Genomic DNA, 23,665 nt, shown 5'->3' with positions numbered 1-23,665 from the left:
TGAGCTTGTAATCTCAGTACTTGGGAGGCTGAGACCGGAGGATCGCAGGTTCACGGCCAGCCTCAGCTACTTAGTGAGGCCCTCTGCAACTTAGTGAGACTGTTTCAAAATAAAGAATAAAGAATAGAGCTGGGGGTGTAGCTCAGAAGTAGAATGCCCCTGGGTTCCATCCCCAGCACCACACACACACACACACACACACACACACACACGTATAACAAAAACATAAAAAATGTACAAGAAAAGAAATAAATTACCAATTAATAATACAGGATACCTGCTATTACCGATTTCGTATAATTCCTTTCACATTTCCTATAATATTAAGTCTCAAACTCAGAATGTCACACATGCATTTGTAGACTAAGGGATTGTTAAGTTGGCAGTTAATAGGAAAAAAAAAATCTAAAATTGGTCAAAACTTTTTTTCTAAACTTTGTTTCATTTGAATCCAAGATGCAGACACATTGATGACACGTACCAGCCAGGAGCCGGTGATGATTAAGGCGCGGTTTTCTCCAGGTGGGAAGAAGGGCTCCGGCACAGGGGGTGTGAATTTTGCGTACACCCCCCCTCTGTTTCTTTGATTTTCCATCCTCGTGTGAATAAGAGAACTGGGGGAAAAGACATTTAAATGCTTAAAGGACAAAACCGTAAGGAAGCCCTAGACTATGAGAGCATCTTGACATGCCATTTACTCATTAAAAAAAAAACATGAAATTTATCATGAAATCTTAATCAGTTTTAAAGTTTGTGGTTCAGTAGTATTGAGCTGAGTATACGCCCACTGCTGTGTCACCGACCTCCAGAACTTTTTCTTCTTGCAAAACTCAGTTTCTCTACCAGCTCAGTAACAACACCCTACTACCCTCTCCCCCCAGTCCTCGATAACCTTCATTCTACTTTGTATTTCTATGAATACGACCACTCTAGACAACTTTTAATTTGGAATCATGTAGAGTATTCGTCTTTCTGTGATTGACTTATGTCACTTAATAATATTCTCAAGATTCATTTATATTGTGGCATATATCACAACTTCTTTTTTTTTTTTTTTTTTTTTTCAGTACTGGGGATTGAGCCCAGAGGCATTCTATGTCCGAGCTATACAACCAGCCCTATTTTTTATTCCTTTTTTGTGGTACTGGGGATAGAACCCAGGGGCATTCTACCTCCGAGCTACACTCTCAGTCCTATTTTTATTCTTTATTTTGAAACAGGGTCTCGCTGAGTTGCAAAGGGCCTCACTAAGTAGCTGTCCGTGAACCCAGATCCTCCTGTCTAAGCCTCCCAAATGCTGGGATTACAAGCATGCATCACCTTGCCCGGCTTAGTCTTTTTATTTTTATTTTTTGATACAGGGTCTCCTTGAGTTGCTGACGGTCTCGCTAAGTAGCTGAGAGGTGAACAGCACGGCCTTTCGAACTCATTTTTAAAAATAAAAAAATAAAAAATAAATAAAAACGCTAAAAATAGAGCTGGAGGTATATCTCAGAGGTACAATGTCCCTGGGCTCCGTCCCCAAAGCTGCAAAAATAAGGCAGGAGGATCGCACGGGTTCAAAGCCAGCCTCAGCTACTTAGTGAGGCTCTCAGCAACTTAGTGAGACCCTGTTTCCAAATAAAATATAAAATAGGTTTGGGAGTATAGCTTGGAAGTAGAAAGCCCCTGGATTCCACCCCCAGTACCACCAAAAAAAAAAAAAAAAAAAATACTACTAATAATAATAAAAGGCAGAACACAAATAGAGCTCATATGAATTTGCTACTGGTATCACAAGCTCACGTCCCTTTTCAGCAGGCAAATAAGCACCAAAAACTTTGAACAAATGGAGAGAAATGGCTCCTAAAAGGTTCCAAATTAGCTGGGCACGGTGGCGCGCGCTTGTAATCCCAGTACGCAGGAAGCTGAGACCGGAGGATCATGGTTCGCAGACAGCCTCAGCTACTTAGTGAGGCCCTCTGCAACTCAGTGAGACCTGATTTCAAGATAAAGAATAAAAACTAGGGCAAGGGGTATAGCTCGGAGGTCGAATGCCCCTGGGTTCCATCCCCAGACCCACTCACACAAAAAACTTTATTAAAAAAAAAGGTTCCAGGTTTCCCTAAGACTAAAATCTGTTCAAAATGACACGGAACCATGACAACCTGGAGCTTTTTTTGTTTTCTTACTTCATTGAAACATGAGGAGACAATCCCTGGTAACACACCCCGGCTCCTGTTTCCCCACATTTGCCGTCTTCTCTTGCCCATTTTAAAAAGAGCAACTACCAGACGAAGGAGGTGGCGCACGCTTGTAATCCCAGCATTCGGGAGGCTGAGACAGGAGGATCGTGGTTCGCCGACAGCCTCAGCTACTTAGTGAGGCCCTTTGCAACCCAGTGAGACCCTGTTTCAAAATAAAGAATAAAAAATAGGCTGGGGCTGTAGCTCGGAGGTAGAATGCCCCTGGGTTCCATCCCCAGTACCGAAACCGAGCGACTACATAGCCACACGCTGGCGGCCCTTACTTACTTGATATCTTCTCCATAGCAGATGGTGGTGTCTTCTGTGAGCAGCTCACAGGCAAAGCCTATGTTTTCAGCAGTTTCTACAACAGACAAAATCAAGTCAAATGTCTTTCCTACTGTCCAACTGAATAACTGACTTCATCCACTATGGGCCGAGTGTCCCTTATCTGAACTGCTTTGGACCAGAAGTGTTCAGATTTTAGATTTTTGGGGAATGCTGCAATTTTTGCATAAACATAATGACATTTCTTAAAGATGAGATCCAAGGGGAAACATAAAATTCATTTATGTTTCATACACACCTTTACAGGTGCCCTGAAGGTACCGGGGCTTGAACTCAGGGGAATTATACCTCTGAGCTACACCCCCAGCCCTATTTTATTTTGAAACAGGGTCTCATTAAGTTGTGGAGGGCCTCACTAATTAGCTGAGGCTGGCCGTGAACCTGCGATCCTCCGGTCTCAGTCTCCCAAGTACTGGGATTGCGGGCATGTGCCACCACGCTGGCTCTAGAGCGTTTTAGATCTCAGATTTTCAAAGTTAGAGATACTTAACTTAAAATGTTGATTTCTCTCAACTCATGAACATATTCAGATTCAGCCAAATATGCTATTTTTATATCAATGTATAAAAATAATATGAGGAAAAATTCCCTTTCTCTCTTATAAATAAGTGAAAGTCAAAGTCTGGTTTGCAATATTTTTAATAGTAAAATTGCTATATTATCAAATATATAAATTGGTTATTTAATAAGTTAATGTTTTTTTTTTGTGTGTGTGTGTGTGGTACTGGGGGTGGAACCCAGAGGGTTTCTACCTCCGGGCTATACTCCCAGACTTTTTTTATATTTTATTTGGAAACAGGGTCTCACTAAGTTGCTGAGAGCCTCACTAAGTAGCTGAGGCTGGCTTCGAACCGTGCAATCCTCCTGTATCAGCCTCCCAAGCGTGGGGATTACAAGTGCGCGCCACTACGCCCAGCCAGTTAATGTTATTAAAATACTGATGTTATTACTCTGTCACGGGGTGGGGCAATGATTACCACTCCCATCAACCCTCACGTGAGGCTCCTCCTGAAAATATATTTTCCCCTTTGTCCATAACCGCCCATTTGGTTTTTGCTCAAAGCCAGGGCTGGGCAGAGTGCATGGCCCATTTCTGATGTCAGAGCAAGAGGCATTGTTATCTGATTTCCTGTGGGAGGCTTGTGGAATAAAATCTCAGTGCCAAACACCAATTTGTGGAGTTCTAAATCTAAAATTTAAACACTTTCCTCAGAGCTGGGCGTGGAGGTGCATGCCTGTAATCTCAGTACTTAGGAGGCTGAGACAGGAGGATAGCAGGTTCAAGGGTAGCCTTAGCAAGTAGACAAACTCTCATTAACCTACAAGATCCTGTTTCAAAATAAAAATAAAATAGGGCTGGGGGATAGCTTGGAGGTGGAATGCCCCTGGTTTAATCCCCAGTACCAAAAAAAGTTTTTTTTCCAGATCTGGCCATGGTGGTTCACACCTGTAATCTTAGTACTTGAGAGGCTGAGACAGGAGGTTGGCAGGTTCAAAGACAGCTTCAGCAACATAGCAAGGCTCAGCGACCTAGCAAGAACCTCTTTCAAAATAAAAAATAAAATAAGGTTGGGTTGTAGCTTGAGGCAGAATGTCCCTGGATTTAATCCCCAGCACCAAAACAAAACAAACAAACAAAAACACACACACACACAAAAACACATATACAGCTGGGTGTGGTGGCGCACGCTTATAATCCCCACACTTGGGAGGCTGACAGGAGGATCGCACAGGTTTGAGGCCAGCCTCAGCTACTTAGTGAGGCTCTCAACAACTTGGTGAGACCCTGTTTCCAAATAAAATATAGAATAGGTCTGGGAGTATAGCCCAGAGGTAGAAAGCCTCTTGGTTCCACCCCCGTATCACCAAAAAAAAAAAAAAATAAATAAAATAAAATAAAATAAAAACTTTAAACACACGAGGGGGGGGGAGAGAGGAAGAGAGGAAGAAAAAAAACAATAAACAAACAAATAAAAACCTTTCCTCAGGTATAAAATTTTAATTACAGCTGGGTGTGATGGCATGTGCTTGTAATCCCAGCACTTGGGAGGCTGAGACAGGAGGATCACAGGTTCAAAGCCAGCCTCAGCAACGTAGTGAGGCTCTCAGCAACCTAATGAGACCCTGTTTCCAAATAAGAAATAAAATTGTACTGCTGGGAGTGTAGCTCAGAGGTACAATGCCTCTGGGTTCAATCTCCAGTACCAAAATAATACAATAATAATAATAATAATTAATAATAATAATAATAATAATAATAATAATAATAATAATAATAATTTTCAAGCACTAAAGTGAGAAAGAAAGCATAAGTGCAGTTCAACACTTGGTATTGTTCCCTATGATCAACAAACGATCAGGAAAGAGACTGAAAAGACGTCAAGTCCAGAGGGCTGGCCTTCTCAGGAGAGGAGCTCACATCTGACTGGAGAGAGAGCTAAATTATTAGGGATAGTCTCTGCTGCTGAGCAAGTTTTAAGAGGGATAGGATGGGGAAGGCTGGACCGAGGGTGGGGGTTCTTTTTTATTTGTGGTCCTGGGGATGGAACCCAGGGGCTTTTCTACCTCTGGCCTAGACCCTGACCTACCTCATATTTTATTGGAAACAGGGTCTCACTAAGTTGCTGAGAGCCTCACTAAGTAGCTGAGGTTGGCTTCGAACCCGTGCGCTCCTCCTGTCTCAGCCTCCCAAGCGCGGGGATTACAAGGTGCGCCACCACGCCCGGCTGAGAAAAGGGTCCTTAAGAGAAAGCATCTCTCTTCCATAGCAATAGCCAGTGTTTGTACAGGGTGGAAAGTCCAAGAAAGTCATCCCAGGCAGACACAGCAACTGTAAATATTTGTGAATGAACAGAGACACTGTCCTACATAACCAATTACCTTTCTTGTCTCCAGTCAGCACCCAGATCTTAATGTCAGCTTTTGCGAGTTTTGAAATGGTTTCTGGAACTCCATCCTGCAGTTTGTCTTCGATGGCAGTAGCTCCCAGTAGCTGGAATACACATTTGGAAAGAAGAAATGAGCAAATACACCAAACGTTTTTCTTAATTGTAGCTTGTTACCCTCGACAACGAGGCCAGTTACAACCCCCCATGGGTGCTCTATTAGGACCAAGGGCCACTATTTTCTGGGAAGGTGGTCGTGTTACAAGTTCACCTCAAATCAAAACAGCCCAAAGCTTTTTTTACTTAGAGGATAAACTATTGAGTTTACCGAGACAAAAATGTAAATACAAAGTCAGACATTAAAAACACACTCGTTATTTGCTGCTGTATGTACACACAAGCCTGCTCCTCTGGCTAAAGGACAATGCTAGCTATTTCTTAAGCATTTCCCATTCATCTAAACTCTCCAGGCAGAAACTATTAAACTTTGAAAAATTTTTATTTAGAAATAGTACATTTTTCTTGCTTCAAGGTTTTTCCAAAATGCGAATTGTTCCGGTAATTCTCACAGTGAAATAAGTGCTGGGTTGTTATCACGTAAAGTCATAAGGAATTGTAATAGGTGATAGGAAAATAATGGAATTAGATTAGAACCTCTCTTAATATTCTTTTCTCTTTTGGTTTTACAATGGCAACTTTTTTTTGTTTGTTTTTTTGGGGGGTGTACTAGAGATTGAATCTTGGGGCATTTTACCTATGAGCTATATCCCCAGTCCTATTTTTTACTATTTATTTATTTATTTATTTATATTTATTTATGGTACTGGGGATTGAACCCAGAGACATACTACCTTCAAGCTACACTCTGAGCCCTATTTTTTATTCTTTACTTTGAAACGGTCTCACTAAATTGCAAATGGCCTCACTAAGTAGCTGAGGGTGACTACAAACCTACAATCTTCCTGCCTCAGCCTCCCAAATACTGGGGATTAAAAGCGTGCACCACCACACCTAGTTTATTATTAGTTTATAATGGCAATTTCTTTTCTTATTTTAGACCGGAAGAAATTCAAATGACCTAGTTTCTTTGTACCAATTTCAAATGCTAAAGTTAGAATTATCTTTCAAGCATGAGATAAAAATGTAATAATCCTTAATACAAATTTCAATTCTGTTTAGAATATCCAGGAAAAAGTTATTAAGACTCACAATTAAGTCTTTTTCAATTTCCTCGTACACTTTATCCAGCGCTTCATCTCGGTTGGTTGAGGCCACGCTGGCTGCCATGAACTTTTTATTCCATTCTGCAAATTCTTTTTCTTCAATTTCCTTGTAACAAAGGCACAGGGTTCTAAGAGTTTCACTTGCAAAGACCTGTTTTATTCAAAAGACATGCAAAGGCTACTTAATTTTATGTAGTTTAAGATCAAGTTTGAAGTCTTACTTTGAAGCAAAATGTTAAAAGAGAATTTTTTATAAAAGATCATGAAATATGAAGGATTCTATAGAAAGATTAAACTTTGTTTTTCTAAGCATCCCCAGAGTCCTAGGATTATATTTCTTGTTCCCAAAATTAAAGAGAAAAATCTACTTTTCTTCTAAATAAAGTCACAGCGAGGGAGGGGGATCCTTTTTTCTCTTAATGAGAAAATTACAAAAAGGGTAAATGATGTTGGAAACACAGAGCTGGCAACTTTAAAACTTGTTCCCACAAGCTATACTATAAGTACAGTCAAACTGGGCGTGGTGGCACATGTTCGTCATCCCAGTACTTGGGAGGCTGAGACAGGAGGATAGCGCAGGCTTGATGCCAGCCTCTGCTACTTAGTGAGGCTCTGAGCAATTTAGTGAGATCTTGTTTCCAAATAAAATATAAAATAGCCCTGGGAGTGTAGCCCAGGGGCAGGAAGCCCCAGGGTTCCATCCCCAGTACCAGAGACACATAAAAATATAATACGTTCAGCCAATTCTCTGTGTTGTAAACCCAATGAACCCTCAACCAAACAGTAATCTTCACACCAATTCTAAAATTTGTGAGCTGAGATAAAATATTTCCACAAAAAAGAGTGGCTGATACTTTTCCTGTGGTGAACAGATCTAAACTTAAAAAGCTTCAATATGAACCAGTAAATATTTTTCATTACTTCATGGTCGCATTTTATCTAGCCAAGATGGCAGAGCAACTGAGTATTTGCTTTTGAAGATTCTTTGGGAGCCAGGCATGTTGGTACACGCCTGTCATCCCAGTACTTGGGAGGCTGAGACAGGAGGATCACAGGTTCATGGTCAGCCTCAGCTATTAAGTGAACCTTCTGCATCTTAGTGAGACCCTGTTTCAAAATAAAGAATAGCCGGGCGTGGTGTCGCACGCTCGTCATCCCTGCATTTGGGAGGCTGAGACAGGAGGATCACGGTTCATGGCCAGCCTCAGTTACTGAGTGAGGCCCTCTGCGACTTAAACTTAGTAAGACTCTGTTTCAAAAAAGAAAGAATAAAAATTAGGGCTGGGGGTATAGCTCAGAGGTAGAATGCCCCTGTGTTCCATCCTCAGTATCATAAATAAATAAATAAATAAATAAATAAATAAATAAGGCTGGAGCTATAGCTCAATGGCAGAGCACTTGCTTAGGGTATACAGAGCACTAGGCTTGAACCCCAGCACTCAAAAATAATAATGTTACGGTTTGGGGAAACTGTCCCCGGGGACCCCTGCTAGGGTTCCGGACACAATTTCCCTCAAAACACAAAAAGATAAAAAAAAAAAAAAGCGTGGGTTCTTTTCCCGAGCTAATGATAAATACACATTAGCCCGGACTCTTGCTGAAGATTTAAAGAAGTTTAAAAAGATAGAAATACAGAAGACAGTTACAGCCCCATGCCATTCAAGAGTGGCATGGGGGGGGGTTCGAATGAATTCACCGAGATACAAAACACGGAACAGATGTTTTATACACGACACCCTTCACATAATTCTGATGTAGTAAAAGTCCCTGTAAGGTACCTCCCCTTACTTTCCTGCCTAGGTGTCTTTTCATGAAGGTCATGGTAGAAGATCATCCAGTTATTATGTAAACCTGTGTTTAGAATGAGGACGAGGAAGTCCCAGTTCCCCTCTCCTATAGACTTGCTAATTACATTTAGCTAGGTTAATTTATCTTGGAATAGTTGCCTGCTTTTTTTTTTTTTTGCATAAACCAAGCCCTTTCACCAATTTTTGAACTATATTAATAATCAGAGCTTTCTCAAATCTTCCTAGACCATTCCCAGTACTGGTACAAATAACACATAAACAAAAACCACTCAATGATATCACACGTTGCTCTGCTATCCGTTATTGTGTAGGAATGCCTTTTTTCCTTTATTTTATACTCAAAAGTTGGTGGAGCTCCTGGAGCCCCAGAGCTACAAGGGCTACGGGTTGGTGTCGCTGTCCCTTGTTCTAGGTCACTGGAAGACACTGAGCCAGTTCCCTGCAAGAGTCCTGCAGATCTCGATTCCAAGAAAGGGCTCCAGGCTCATCTCCAATGTCGTGGGCAGCAGGGCAGAGGCCAGTCCCATGTTTCTGTTCTTTTTTCCCAACATCATGAAAGCAAGGGACAAGGGGCAGGTCAACAGTCAACAAACAGCTTTGCCTGAGCTTAAGAGACAGAGACAGATACATGAAAAGATGTCCAACATCATTAGCCACCAGGGAGATGCCAATCAAAACTCCACTGAGATTCCATCTAACCCCAATCAGAGTGGCAATCATAAAGAACTGCTGGCGAGGATGTGGGGAAAGAGGAACTCTTCCACTGTGGGTGGGAGTGCAAACTAGTTCAGCTTCTATGGAGATCAGTGGAGATTCCTTAGAAAACTGGGAATAGATCCACCATATGATCCAGCTCTACCACTCCTGGGTATTTTTCCAAAAGAGTTGAAATCAGAGGACTACAGTACATTGCATATCTATGTTCATACCAGCACAATTTGTAATAGCCAAAATGTGGAACCAACCTAGGTCTCTATCAACAGATGAACGGACTGCAAAATTATGGGAGATGCACACAATGGAGTTCTACTCAGCTATAAAGAAGAACAAAATCATGGCATTAGCAAGAAGATGGAAAGACCTGGAGAACATTATGTTAAGCGAGATCAGCCAGGCACAGAAAGAGAAGAGACATGTGTTCTCTCTAATACACCCAAACTAGGGAGCATTAGGATACCAGGGAATATTAGGGAAGCCTCAGCAGAGCTAGAATGGAAGGATAGGAGAGGAAGAAGGCTGAGGTTGATTAATGGAGGAGCTACATCCGAATATGTGTAAGGGTATGAATACTGCATGGCTAACCTGGACACTCATTATGGGGAGTGGGGAAGGGGAAAAGGGGGGGCACCAAGCACAGTCTAAATGTATACCATTTTCGATATGTTACACATATAAATAAAATTTAAAAAGAAAAAAAAAAAACAGCAGGAAGACTGACGGCGACACTTACATCCAGGGCATCCTGCGTCTCCTGCTTTGTGGGGTTCTCGTGGTGTAAGCGCTCATAAATGACCGTGTCGGCACCTTTACAGTACAGCCTGATGTTGCCTTCCGGGGTTCTTACTGGGAACAAGGGAAGGAAAAGCATAAGGAGCTGAAGTCTGAGCTCTGTAGAAACCTACGTTTAGAAAGTGCATCTGAAGTCTCGCTGTGCTCCTAGTTCATGCTCAGCTTAAAACCATCAATGGGAAGCCGGGCGCGGTGGCGCACGCTGGTAATCCCCGCGCTCAGGAGGCTGAGACAGGAGGATCGCACGGGTTCGAAGCCAGCCTCATCTACTAAGTGAGTCTCTCAGCAACTTGGTGAGACCCTGTTTCCAAATAAAATAGAAAATAGGTCTGGAAGTGTAGCCCAGAAGTAGAAAGCCCCTGGGTTCCACCCCTAGTACCACAAAAAACAAAACAAAACAAAAAACAGGGTTTCATAAAGTTGCAAAGAGCCGAAGTTACTGAGGCTGGTTTTAAACCTATGATCCTTTAACTCAGCCTCCCAAGTACAGGGGTTATAAATGCTTACCACCACACCTGGCTATTATTTATTCTTTTAACAACAACAACAACAACAACAACAACAACAACAACAACAACATATACAGATGGCCAGGCATGATGGCGTAAGTATGGTATCCCAGCTACTTAGAAGGAGAAGCAGGAGGGTTACAAGTTCAAGGCCAGACTGGGCAAGTGAGTGAGACTTTGTCTCAAAATAAAAAATAAAAATAATAAAGTAGACGGCAGCCCATTATGTAGGGATATAGGTTAGTGGTAAAGTACCTCTGGGTTCAATCCTTAGAAACACACACACACACACACACACACACACACACACACACATACACACAGAAAAAGAATAAACGCCAGGTGTAGTGGCACACGTCTGTAGTCTCAGTACTTGGGAGGCAGAGACGAAGAGGATCACTGGTTTGAAGCCAGCCTCTTCTACCCAGTGAGACCTTCCACAACTCAGCAAGACCCTATTTCAAAATAAGAAATAAAATAGGGCTAGAGGTGTAGTTCAGAGGTAGAGTGCCCCTGAGTTCAATCCTCAGTACTACAAGGAAGAAAAAAAAAGAAAGAGAAAAGTGGTTAGGAGAGAAGGAAAAGTGTGTGTGTGTGTGTGTGTGTGTGTGTGTGTGTGTGTGTGTGTACAAACCCAGAGATACCAGAAAGAAATTTCATGGTAAAATTTGAAGAACTTTTTAGTGTAGATGATACTGTATTATATTAAACTTTCTGATTCTGATCACTGCATATATGAAAATTCCCATTCTTAGAAAATATCTTTTTATCGTATTTATGGGAAAGAGGCATTAAGTCTGTAACTTATTCTCAAACAGTTCAGAAGATACATATATACATACATACATATATTTAAGATACATATATACATGCATACATATACATATACATACACACACACACATATTGAAAGGAACAGAGAATTTTTTAAATTATCCTTTCATTTATTTATTTTTGTGGTACTTGGGGATAGAACCCAGGGGATTTCTACCTCCAGGCTATACTCTCAGACCTATTTTTTATATTTTATTTGGAAACAGGGTCTTGCTAGGTTGCTGAGAGCCTCACTCAGTAGCTGAGGCTGGCCTCAAACCTGCGCGATCCTCCTGTCTCAACCTCCCAGGAGCTGGGATTACAAGCGTGCGCCACCACGCCCGGCTAAATTATCCTTTCAACATTTCCTGTAAATTTGAAAATTATTTCCAATTATTAACTGGAAAAAAAAAATCCAGAATTAGGATGTGATTTTCATTGCCCGCTGCATGATAGCTTGCTTGTCTGAGCCTGGCCTGGAGGTGTGGTTCTGATCTGTAAGCACAGCCCTACTGTACTCAGAACTTCTCTCTTGATGAGGCCTCGCTTCTGTGGTGTTAAATGCTCAAGAGAAAGGCTCAGAGGGCCTCAAAAAATAAAAGAGGACCAGGTGTCTTATTGCATACTTGATCTGTGTACCACCATGCAGGCTTCCTATTTTTTATTCTTTATTTTGAAACAGAGTCTCACTAAGTTGTGAAGGGTCTAAGTAGCTGAGGCTGTTCTCAAACCTGCAATCCTCCTGTCTTGGCCTCCCGAGTACTGGGATTACAAGTGTAGGCCACCACGTCTGGCAAAAAAACCCACTAGTTTTAGGAAGTCTGTGGGCATCTTCCAAGAGCTAAACGGTCCATTCATTCCCTGCTTTACCCTGGTCTGGCTAAATAAAATGAGTAAAAGACAACATCAAGCTGAGTGACTGAGCCGAACGTGGTGGCGCACGCTTGTAATCCCAGCATTCGGGAGGCTGAGACGAGAGGATCCAGGTTCACGGACAGCCTCTGCTACTTAGTGAGGCCCTTTGCAACTCAGTGAGATCCTGTTTTATTTTTATTTTTATTTATTTTTATTTATTATTATTATTATTATTATTATTATTATTATTATTATTATTTTGGTGGTACTAGGGGTGGAACCCAGAGGCTTTCTACTTCCGGGCTACACTCCCAGACCTATTTTATATTTTATTTGGAAACAGGGTCTCGCTAAGTAGCCGAGGCTGGCTTCGAACCTGTACGATCCTCCTGTCTCAGCCTCCCAAGCGCGGGGATTACAAGCGTGCGCCACCAAGCCCGGATGAGACCCTGTTTTAAAATAAAGAATAAAAAATAGGGCTGGGGGTGTATCTCAGAGGTAGAATGCCCCTGGGTTCTGTACCCAGTACCAAACACACACACACACACACACACACACACACACACACACACACACACACACACACACACAGCTGAGTGATGGAGGGAGCCCTACTGATAATGGACATGCGCTTGCGGTCGCTGTTGAAGTCCAAGATGGCGAGGACGCTGTAGGTCCTCTCGGTGCCCAGCTCGCTGATGGTGATTGTGTTCTGTGTCCTGGCCAAGAAGGCAAAGCCAAAGTTCCTGGCAGCGTTGACCAGGGCGCCTTCGTCCGGAGAAGCTGCCTGGTAATTGATCTGACCTAACAAAGGAAGAGGGAAATCAGAGAAAAGCTGTAAAGTTAAGCACAGATCACCGAAGGTTACTCTGCAAACCCCAACACATTCCGTAGAAAACCAGCCACTCCAAAGTGAAAACTTCTTATTTATTTATTTATTTATTTATTTATTTATTTATTTATTGTGGTACTGGGGATGGAATCCAGGGGCATTCTACCTCCAAGCTCCACCCCCTGCCCTATTTTTTAAATTTTTTTGTTTTGAAACAGGGTCTCACTGAGTTGCAAAGGGCCTCACTAAGTAGCTGAGGTTGTCTGCCAACAGCGATCCTCCTATCTTAGCCTCCCGAATGCTGGGATTACAAGTATGCGCCACCACGCCCAGCTTGCAACCAAATTTCTTTTCCAACCTGCTGCACCTAGAAATCCAATTTGTCTCTGTGCCCAGGGGCTGAAGCAATGGCCTGTTACTTACTGGGTGCAGAAAGACTCTTCAGAGCCGGGCGTGGTGGTGCACGCTTGTAATCCCAGCATTAGGGAGGCTGAACCAGGAGGATCGTGGTTTGCAGACAGCTTCAGCTATTAGTGAGGCCCTTTGCAACTCACTGAGACCCTGTTTCAAAATAAAGAATAAAAAATAGGGGCTTGTAATAAAATAGGGAATAAGGAATAAAAAATAAGGAATAAAAAATAGGCATGCTTGTAATCCCTGCACTTGGGAGGCTGAGACCGGAGGATCGCGCGGATTCGAAGCCAGCCTCAGGTGGCTTAAGAGACCCTGTTTCCAAATAAAAAATATAAAATAGGTCTGGGAGTGTAGCCTGGAGGTAGAAAGCCCCTGGGTTCCATCCCCAATACCACCAAAAAAAAAAAAAAAAAAAGGTGGGAGGGAGCTCGGAGGTAGAATGCTCCTGGGTTTCATCCCCAGTACTGCAAAAAAAAAAAAAAAAAAAAAAAAAAGAAAGAAAGAAAGAAAGAAAGAAAGAAAGAAAGGAAGGAAGAAAGAAAGAAAAGACTCTTCAGAGTGGACAAGGGCTCTCAGCTGACAGTGGACAAAGGACTGCAGAATGGTGTGCTGGAAGGAACTTTGTACATATGTTTCTTATTGCAACATGGAGGAAGCAGGTGCTCTGCGGGGCCCACGCCTGGGCTGGCTCATCCTCAATACGCTGTTCAGGTCATTGCTGCTCATATCCCAGTGGAGCTGGGCCCGGGGTTGTAATCCCAGTACTTGGGAAGCTGAGACAGGAGGATCGCAGGTGTGAGGACAGCCTCAGCAACTAGTGAGACACTGAGCAACCAGCTAGAGCTTGTTTCAAACTAAAAATAAAATAGGGCTGGGGGTTTAGTTTGGATGCAGAGTACCCGAGTTCAATCCTCAGCACCAAATAATTAAAAAAAGATATAATATCCCAGTGGGAAAGAATAAAATAGAAGAGCCGACTCTGGTGGTGAATGCTTGTAATCTTAGAGCTTGTGAGGCTGAGACAGGAAGATCCCGGGTTTTAAGGAAAGTCTCAGCAACGTAGTGAGACACTCGGCAACCTGGCCAGACCCTGAGCACGCGTCGCCTGGCAGCTCCGAAGCCGGCCCCAAGCACCCACCGTCAACTCTCTCCACCATGACCGTGTGACAGACGGCCAGCAGGAAGAAGAACTGCCGCACCTCTGGCTCCTTCCCCGACTGGATTTGCTCCATAAGATAATGGTCGTAAAATTCCAGCTTCCCATCGGCAAATGCATTCCAGCTAAAATCAACTTGCTGAAAGAGATGGGGATGGAAAAGAGGAGGTGGTTAAAGAGAAAACCATGCTGGATTGATGACCGATAACTTTTCTTTGAAGCCAGTTCTTTCCTTCCTTCCTTCCTTCCTTCCTTCATCCCTTCCTTTTTGCCATATTGGAAATTGAACTCAGGGGCATTCTACCTCTCCCAACAATAGTTCTTATTCTTTATTTGAAACAGGGTCTCGCTAAGTTGGGGAGAGCCTCACTAATTAGCTGAGGCTGGCTGTGAACCTGTGATCTTCCTGTCTCAGCGGCCCAAGTACTGGGATTACGAGCATGAACCATATCACCTGGCTTGTATTCTTTTCTCTTCTTTCCTTCTCTTTTCTTTACTTTTAGTACTATGGATTGAACACTCTGGGTTCAATCCCTACCCCATTTATTTATTTATTTATTTATTTATTTATTTATTTATTTATTTATTTATTTTTGGTGGTACTGGGGTTCCTGGAAGCCCTTCTACCTCTGGGCTACACTCCTAGACCTATTTTTTAAAATATATTTTTATGAGCCGGGCATGGTGGTGCATGCTTGTAATTCCCGCGCTTGGGAGGCTGAGACAGGAGGATCGCACGGGTTCGAAGCCAGCCTCAGCTCCTTAGTGAGGCTTTCAGCAACTTAGTGAAACCCTGTTTCCAAATAAAATATAAAAAAGGTCTGGGAGTATAGCCCGGAGGTAGAAAGCCTCTGGGTTCCACCCCCAGTACCACCAAAAATAAAATAAAATAAAATAAAAATAAATAAATATATATATATATATATTTTTTTTTTTAATTTGGAAACAGGGTCTCTTAAGCCAGTGCAGTTGGCTTTGAACCTGCGCGATCCTCCCGTCTCTGCCTCCCAAGCGCGGGGATTACAAGTGTGAGCCACCACGCCCGGCTTATTTTTTTATCTTAAAATAGGGGCTTGCCAGTTGCTGAGGCTAGCCTTGAACCTACAATCCTCTTGTTTCAGCCTCTCAAGTACTGAATTACAGATGCTACCACGCCCAGCTATGAAGCCATGTTTTCAATAATGCAAAATTCACCTTTTTAATTTTAGCATATTTTTAATTTAAGTCTTAAGTGGCTTACCCCTGTTTATAAACAAAAGATACTCTTTGGCTGGACGTGGGGGCGCGAGCTTGTAATTCCAGTACCTGGGAGGCTGAGACCGGAGAATCGCAGGTTCACGGCCAGCCTCACCTACATAGTGTGGCCCTCCACAACTTAGTGAGGCCCTGTTTCGAAATAAAGAATAAAAAAATAGGGCTGGGAGTGTAGCTTAGAGGTAGAACGCCCCTGGGTTCTATTCCCAGTACTGAAAAGAAAAAAAGGCACCCCTTGGTGGCTTTGGTGTGTTGAGTTTTGTCCCCCAACAGATATGGGTAAGTTGTAACCCTCGGTGCCTATAAATGTGACCTAATGTGGAAATAGGGACTCTGTAGTCAGGAGAACAGTGCAGGACAACGGAGGCAGTTTGGAGTCCAACAGGCAGACCACGCACCAAGGTGCGGGCAGCCACCAGGAGCAGGGACGGCCCAGGAAGCCTCCGTCCCTAGGACTTTCAGAGGGAGTTAGACTCAGCCAACATCTTGATTTTAGGTTTCAGGCCTCCAGAACTTGGAGAAAATAGATTTCTGAGACGGGCACATTGATTTCCGAGTGGTGCACACCTGTAATCCCAGTACTTAGGAGGCTGAGATAGGAGGATGGCAGGTTGGGGTCTCAGCCTCAGCAAGTAGTGAGAGTCTCATCAATCTAGCGAGACCCTTTCAAAATAAAAATAAAACAGGGCTGGGGGGTGTAACTTGGAGGTAGAATGACCCTGGGTTTCATCTCCAGTACCAAATAAATAAATAGCAAATACGTAAATTAGTTACAATTTCTGTTGCTTTAACCTACCCAGTTGTGGTGCTTTGTTCAGGCTGTTCTAAGAACTGATACGTATCTCAAAGGATCCCTTACTCTGAGAACTCACCTCTATTTTGCTACGGCTGTGCTGAGCAGCATCGCGGTGGTCTCCTGCGGAAAAAATCGGACAAGAATCAAGTTGAGTCTGCACCTGGGTCCGCCTGACTTGGGGAACACGTGGTGGTGGTGGCAGTGGTGGCGGTGGTGGTGGTGGTGGTGGTGGTGGTGGTGATGGTGGTGGTGGTGGTGATGGTGGTGATGGTGGTGGTGATGGTGGTGGTGATGGTGATGGTGATGGTGGTGGTGGTGGTGGTGGTGATGGTGGTGGTGGTGGTGGTGGTGATGGTGGTGATGGTGGTGGTGATGGTGGTGATGGTGGTGGTGATGGTGGTGGTGATGGTGATGGTGATGGTGGTGGTGGTGGTGATGGTGGTGGTGGTGGTGGTGGTGGTGATGGTGATGGTGGTGGTGGTGGTGGTGGTGGTGATGGTGATGGTGATGTGATGGTGGTGGTGGTGGTGGTGGTGGTGGTGGTGGTGTGGATCTTTTAGCCTGTATGTGGCTGGTTCTGGAGTGAAGAATGGCTTTCACAGTTTTCAACAGTTGGAAAAGAAAATTTAAACAAATATTGGATAGAGACTATCTGGACCTGTAAGGGCTAAAATATCCACTGTCTGGCTCCTTTTGAGAGTATGTGACTCCCTCATCTAGATGTTCAAATACTAGTGCTGTCCCTACACTCCTTTGGAATCGGAATGTATGTAGCTATATTAAGATGTACATGTGTATGTGTATACACACACACACACACACACACACACATATAGTTTTTTTTTTTTTTTTTGGTGGTACTGGGGTTCCTGGAAGTCCTTCTACCTCTGGGCTACACTCCCAGACCTATTTTATATTTTTGAAACAGGGTCTCTTACCCAGCGCAGCTGGCTTCGAACCTGCGCGATCCTCCTGTCTCCGCCTCCCAAGCGCGGGGATGACAAGCGTGCGCCACCACGCCCGGCTACATGTATATTTTTTAAATGCATTACCTAACCCTCCTAGAAAGGACCGCCCCTGATCCTACCAACCTTATCTTTTGGAGAAATTACCCCCAAACATCGAATGCTACCGTTGCGCATGCTTAGGAACACTGGACAACATGCAGAGTGGAAAAATCAACTCTTTGAATAATTGTCACAGTACACACGCCACCTCTGGTTTACTGCTGAAACCATTTTTAAGTGTGTTCAGTGGCACCAAGTACATTCCCTTCGTTGTGCAACCGCCACCGTCCACCTCCGCATTTGCTCTTATCTCGCCTAACTGAAACTCTGTCCTTATTAAGCAATAACCCCCCGTCCCCCGCTCCCACTCCCTAGTAACCAATATTCTCCTTTGCCTCCGTCAGTGAGATGGCGCTGAGTCCCTCGCCTGAGTGGACTCCCCTATCTGGCAGCCTGGTTTCGCTTAAGCCGTCCTCAGGGCTGCTCCTTCCCTCCCCGGATGTGCACGCTATTCCACTGTATAAACAGGGCGTGGTGGCGCACCCTGTAATACCAGTGCTTGGGAGGGGGAGACAGGAGGGTCGCAGGTTTGAGGACAGCCTCAACAAGGAGCGAAACTCTCATCAACCCAGTGCGACCCTGTTTCAAAATAAAACAAAAAACGGGTTGGGGGTGTAGCTTGGAGGTCGAATGCCCCTGGGCTCCATCCCCATTACCACCAGAACAAATAAACAAACAAACAAAGAAACAAATGACTAAAACAAGAAAGAGTGCATACAATTCCACTGATGTGTGGTGTGTGGGGTGTGTGTGTGTGTGTATTATGTTTGTATGGTATATCAGAGAACAGAGAACCCAGGGACATTCTACCTCCAAGCTACACCCTCAGCCCTATTTTATTCTATTTATTTATTTATTTATTTATTTATTTATTTATTTATTTATTTTCTTTTTGGGGGTTACTGGGGATGGAACCCAGGGGCCTTCTACCAGACCTATTTTATATTTTATTTAGAAACAGGGTCTCTTAAGCCAGCTGAGTCCGGCTTCGAACCTGCGCGATCCTCCCGTCCCAGCCTCCCAAGCGCGGGGATCACAAGCGTGCGCCGCCACGCCCGGCTATTCTTTATTTTTAAACGGTCTCACTAAGTTGCGGAGGGCCTCACTCAGTAGCTGAGGCTGGCTGAGAACCCACGATCCTCCCGTCTCAGCCTCCCGAGTACTGGGATCAGAGGCACACACGCCCGCGCCCGGCTGGGCCTGACTGTGCACGCCCGTGTTTGCGCACCCACCAGGTCTGACTGTGCACGCCCGTGTCTGCACACCCACCAGGTCTGACTGTGCACGCCCGTGTCTGCGCACCCACCAGGTCTGTGCACACCCGTGTCTGCACACCCACCAGGTCTGACTGTGCACGCCCGTGTCTGCGCACCCACCAGGTCTGACTGTGCACGCCCGTGCCTGCGCACCCACCAGGTCTGACTGTGCACACCCGTGCCTGCACACCCACCAGGTCTGACTGTGCATGCCCGTGTCTGCGCACCCACCAGGTCTGTGCACACCCGTGTCTGCACACCCACCAGGTCTGACTGTGCACGCCCGTGCCTGCGCACCCACCAGGTCTGACTGTGCACGCCCGTGCCTGCGCACCCACCAGGTCTGACTGTGCACGCCCGTGCCTGCGCACCCACCAGGTCTGGCTGTGCACGCCTGTGCCTGCGCACCCACCATAGATCTGCCCGTTGATGCAGCACTTCTTGAAGGTCATGATGTTCTGCGTGAGTGTCCCCGTCTTATCAGAGAAGATGTAGTGGATCTGGCCGAGCTGCTCGTTCAGCGTGGTGGTCCTCGCCTTGGCGGGCGTGTCCTTCTCGGCAAAGTACATCTGCAGGTCCCAGTTGATGAAGTGACTCTGTCCCAGACGGATCACTTCCACACTGGAAAGAAAGCAGATTGCCTTCTCATTTATTATTATTATTATTATTATTATTATTATTATTATTATTTATTTTGCGGCACTAGGGTTGGAACACAGGGCCATTCTACCTCTGAATTATACCCCAACTCTCTTTTTCTTTTCTTTTCCTTTTTTTTGTGGGTCTGGGGATGGAACCCAGGGGCATTTGGCCTCCGAGCTACACCCCCTGCCCTTTTTTTTTTTTATTCTTTATTTTGAAATCGGGTCTCACTGAGTTGCAGAGGGCCTCATGAAGTAGCTGAGGCTGTCCGTGAATCGCGATCCTCCGGTCTCAGCTGCCCAAATGCTGGGATTATAAGCGTGCGCCACCACGCCCGGCTCCTATTTTTCATTTTGAAACAGGGTTTCACGGAGTTGCAAAGGGCCTAACTATATGAGGCTGTCCGAGAACCTTGATCCTCCTATCTCAGCCTCCCAAATGCTGGGATTACAAGTGTGCGCCACCACGCCCGGCTAACAGATTGCTTTCTATGGAGCGCTGAGGTGTGAGTGGCAGGTGGCGGGTTATTCTACACTCTGACCCTATTTTTTATTTTGAAACAGGATCTTACTAGGTTGCTGAGAGCCTCGCTACTTGCTGAGGCTGTCCTGGAACCTGTGATCCTCCTGTCTCAGCCAAGTACTGGGATTATAGGTGTGCGCCACCAAGCCCAGCTTGCCCTATACTTTCAAATAGGGGTGAATAACTTCTTAATTGTGATCCCACACTGTGAATAAGTATACATCCTTTTCTCTCAATTCTAAAGTTCTAGAATGTCCAAAAGAAGATATTCTAAAAGGCTCATCTCAGTTTTAGAACTATAGGTACCTGGAGCTGTGGGTTAGTGGTAGAGCACTTCCCTGGCATGTGCAAGGTCTTGGGTTCAATCCCCAATAACATACATGCACATACAGACCACTGCTGTATAGGAATTAAAAATGTCTCAGTTCTAAGGAAGCTATTTATATGTCTAGCAGTTAAGTGGACAAAGAATTGTTTTTGGAGGCTGTCTCAGCCTGTCTTAGCCTCCCAAATGCTGGGATTACAAACATGTGCCGCCATGCCCAGCTCAGACAAATAATTTTTTAGAACAAGTTAAATGAATAGAAAACCAATCCCCTTCCTCTTTTCCTTACACAAATATGCTCTGCTATCTACCAAGCATCTCCCCAAGGTACAGGGGGCCCAGCAGCAAACAAAGCCGATGAACTCCCTGCCCTTAATCACGTCACCTTCTAATGAAGGCACACCAGTTAAAAACCCAGTAAATATGCCCTCTGTCGGGTGCTCAAAGTTTTCTGCAGAAAATCAAAGTAGAGCTGGACGTGGTGGCGCACACTTATAATCCTCGCGGTTGGGAGGCTGAGACAGGAGGATCGCACAGATTCAAAGCTAGCCTCAGCTACTGAGTGAGGCTCCCAGCAACTTAGTGGGACCCTGGTTCCAAATAAAGTATCAAACAGGTCTGGGAGTATAGCCTGGAGGTAGAAAAGCCCCTGAGTTCCACCCCCAGTAACACACACACACACACACACACACACACACACACACACACACACACCAAAGTAGAGCAAGGGGCGAGTAGAGAACAGGGAAGAGATATGACAGTTTAGACAGGGTGGGTGAGGAAAGCCCAGGGTCATAAGGCGAGATGACCTGGAGAAACCGAAAGAGCAGCATGCAGCTATCTAGGGAAGACTTTTAGGTAGAGATAAGAGTGTACAAAGGTGCGGGGCAGGAGGACATCGGGGCAGGAGGAGCATCAGGTGCCCAGAGCCGCACCAAGGGTGGGCTGCGGGGCAGGAGGAAGGGGCAGAGGTGGACCTCCAAGCACTTGATCCAACTGAACCTTGGGTGTGACCCTGCAGCCTTGAGGATTCTGTTCTGTATGAGATGGAACCTACCACAGAGCGGAAGACAAAGCAGACATACCCTCTGGACTGACTTGATATGATGTCGGCATTAAAAGGATTGATTAGGAAGGGAAGGCAGCACACACCTCTAATCCCAGTACTTGGGAGGCTGAGACAGGATGACCACAAGTTCAAGGGCAGCCTGAGAAGTTGAATGAGACCTTGACTCAAAATAAAAAGTTTTTAAGGGGTGGAGGGCATAGCTCAGTGGTAGAGCATCCCAGGTTTCAACTCTTAGTAATACACATGTGCACATGCATGCACACACATACACACATGCACACACACACACGACCTTTATTTCCAAGAGAAATAAAGTAGTTGCGATTGTGACGTGACATAAATTTTTTTAGTCCCCAGTCTCTTGAAGTACAGTTTATTTTATAGCATGTATTGACAGTCTTAGACAAAATAACCTGTGCAATAAGTAGTTCCTTTAACAAGTGTATCACTCATCTTCATCTTTTTAAAAATTAGCTGTGGGATAAATGGCCGCCCTAGGGCTTTACTTCCCATTAAAAGAACAACAGTAACTACATGTAATAAAATTATAAACAAAACAAGTGCACATCTAATAAAATTAAACTAAAATAAATGTGTCTAATTACAGGGCTGGGTGTACTCTCATGTGCCTCTGGACATGTATTTACTGGAACTAATAACTGATGCTGGCTGCTGGGTTTATTTCAAGGCCTAACATCCAAATGGCCAGTACAATGAATTTGGTTAAGAAAAAGTCAAAAGGGAAGAAATGTCACCAGTGAGGCAGAGGCCACTTGGCAGAGATACGACCTTGTCTTTCTGCAATTGGGCTTATGGCTGGGCACCTCTGGAGAAGCCAGAGCAGGCAGGCAGTGTCCTTCCCTCTTGTAGGTAGCGGCAGAAAACCTGTGACTATAATAAGCCGGCATCGCTACGGAAGATGGTAATAAGGAAGGTAAGGGGGTAGGAAGCTCTTAACGTAGAAAGGCAAGTTTCCCCATGGCATTCATTCAAAACCTTTACCATCTCCAGCATATGTGTGTGTGTGTGTATGTGTGTGTGTGTGTGTGTGTGTGTGAGTGTGTGTGTGTGTGTTATTGGGGATTGAACCCAGCCCTATTTTTAAATCTTTATTTGGAAACAGGGTCTCACTAATTTACAGAGGGCCTCACTAAGTAGCTAAGGCTGGCCGCGAATCTGGGATCCTCCTGTCTCAGCCTCCCGAGTACTGGGATTACAGGCGTGCACCACCACATCCGGCTCTCCAGCATCTTCTTGAAGCCTAGGCGCTGGAACCCACTGAAAAGGAATCTTAGCAAGAAAATATAGTGGCCCTTGACCTCAATGTGTCAATAGCCTTATCTGCAAAGTGGCAGAGATAGAAGGTGCCAGGCACTAATACTCCACGGCTGACTTCCTTCCTTATCTCACCCTCGGTTCTCAACCAGCTTTTCTTATTTGTTTCCTGTGACCTTTGAAACAATGATTGCTAGAGCCGCAGGTACGAAGTGGGGAAAGGAGACCACAGTCTTCCCTAAAAGAGGCGGGCGGCCTTACCTGACATAGAGAGAGATGGGCACCATGGTGTTCAGCACGATAATGTAGCCCCAGAAGTTCAGGAAGCCACGGTAGGAGGGAGTGATGTTTTCTCCGTCGTAGAGGTACCAAGAATAGTTGCCAACCTGTGCTTCCCAGTAGGCGTGGCCAATGGCGAGGCCCGCGGAGAGCAGGATGAGAACCACAAAGATCTAGACGGTGTGAAATATTTTTTTTATTTTTGTTTCTACAGCCCAGCCTTTTCTTAAAATCTATTTATTTACTTATTGATTTACTTATTTATTGCTACTGGGGATGGAACCCAGGGGCACTCTACCTCTGAGCTACACCCCAGCCCTATTTTATATTCTTTATTTTGAAACAAAGTCTCACTGAGTTGCAAAGGGCCTCACTAAGTAGCTGAGGCTGAACAGAAACCACTCTCCTCCCATCTCAGCCTCCTGAATTCTGGGACTACAAGTGTGAGTCACCACACCTGGCTTATTTATTTATTTATTTATTTATTTATTTATTTATTTATTTATTTATTTTTGCAGCACTGGGGATGGAACCCAGGGGCATTTGACCTTCAAGCTACAACCCCTGCCCTATTTTTTTATTCTTTATTTTGAAACAGGGTCT

At 44.6% G+C, this 23,665-nt stretch overlaps 1 protein-coding gene across 1 annotated transcript in view; it reads right to left on the bottom strand.

Moving 5' to 3' along the window:
- Window positions 1–23,665, bottom strand: part of ATP8B1 (ATPase phospholipid transporting 8B1) — a gene marked incomplete at both ends in the record, with an annotated part of 76,146 nt that overhangs the window by 19,237 nt on the left and 33,244 nt on the right. Inside the window, 10 exons of the mRNA XM_080714679.1 lie at window positions 482–614; window positions 2,514–2,589; window positions 5,454–5,565; window positions 6,668–6,832; window positions 9,940–10,052; window positions 12,791–12,979; window positions 14,560–14,716; window positions 16,704–16,747; window positions 18,964–19,571; window positions 23,045–23,235. Of these exons, the coding sequence (XP_080570805.1) occupies window positions 482–614; window positions 2,514–2,589; window positions 5,454–5,565; window positions 6,668–6,832; window positions 9,940–10,052; window positions 12,791–12,979; window positions 14,560–14,716; window positions 16,704–16,747; window positions 18,964–19,571; window positions 23,045–23,235 (1,788 nt within the window). The remainder of the gene's footprint in view (window positions 1–481; window positions 615–2,513; window positions 2,590–5,453; window positions 5,566–6,667; window positions 6,833–9,939; window positions 10,053–12,790; window positions 12,980–14,559; window positions 14,717–16,703; window positions 16,748–18,963; window positions 19,572–23,044; window positions 23,236–23,665) is intronic.

This window comes from Muscardinus avellanarius (assembly GCF_963383645.1).
Source record: "Muscardinus avellanarius genome assembly, chromosome: 17".
Taxonomy (NCBI): domain Eukaryota; kingdom Metazoa; phylum Chordata; class Mammalia; order Rodentia; family Gliridae; genus Muscardinus; species Muscardinus avellanarius.
This window is presented reverse-complemented; position numbering and strand designations above follow the sequence as displayed.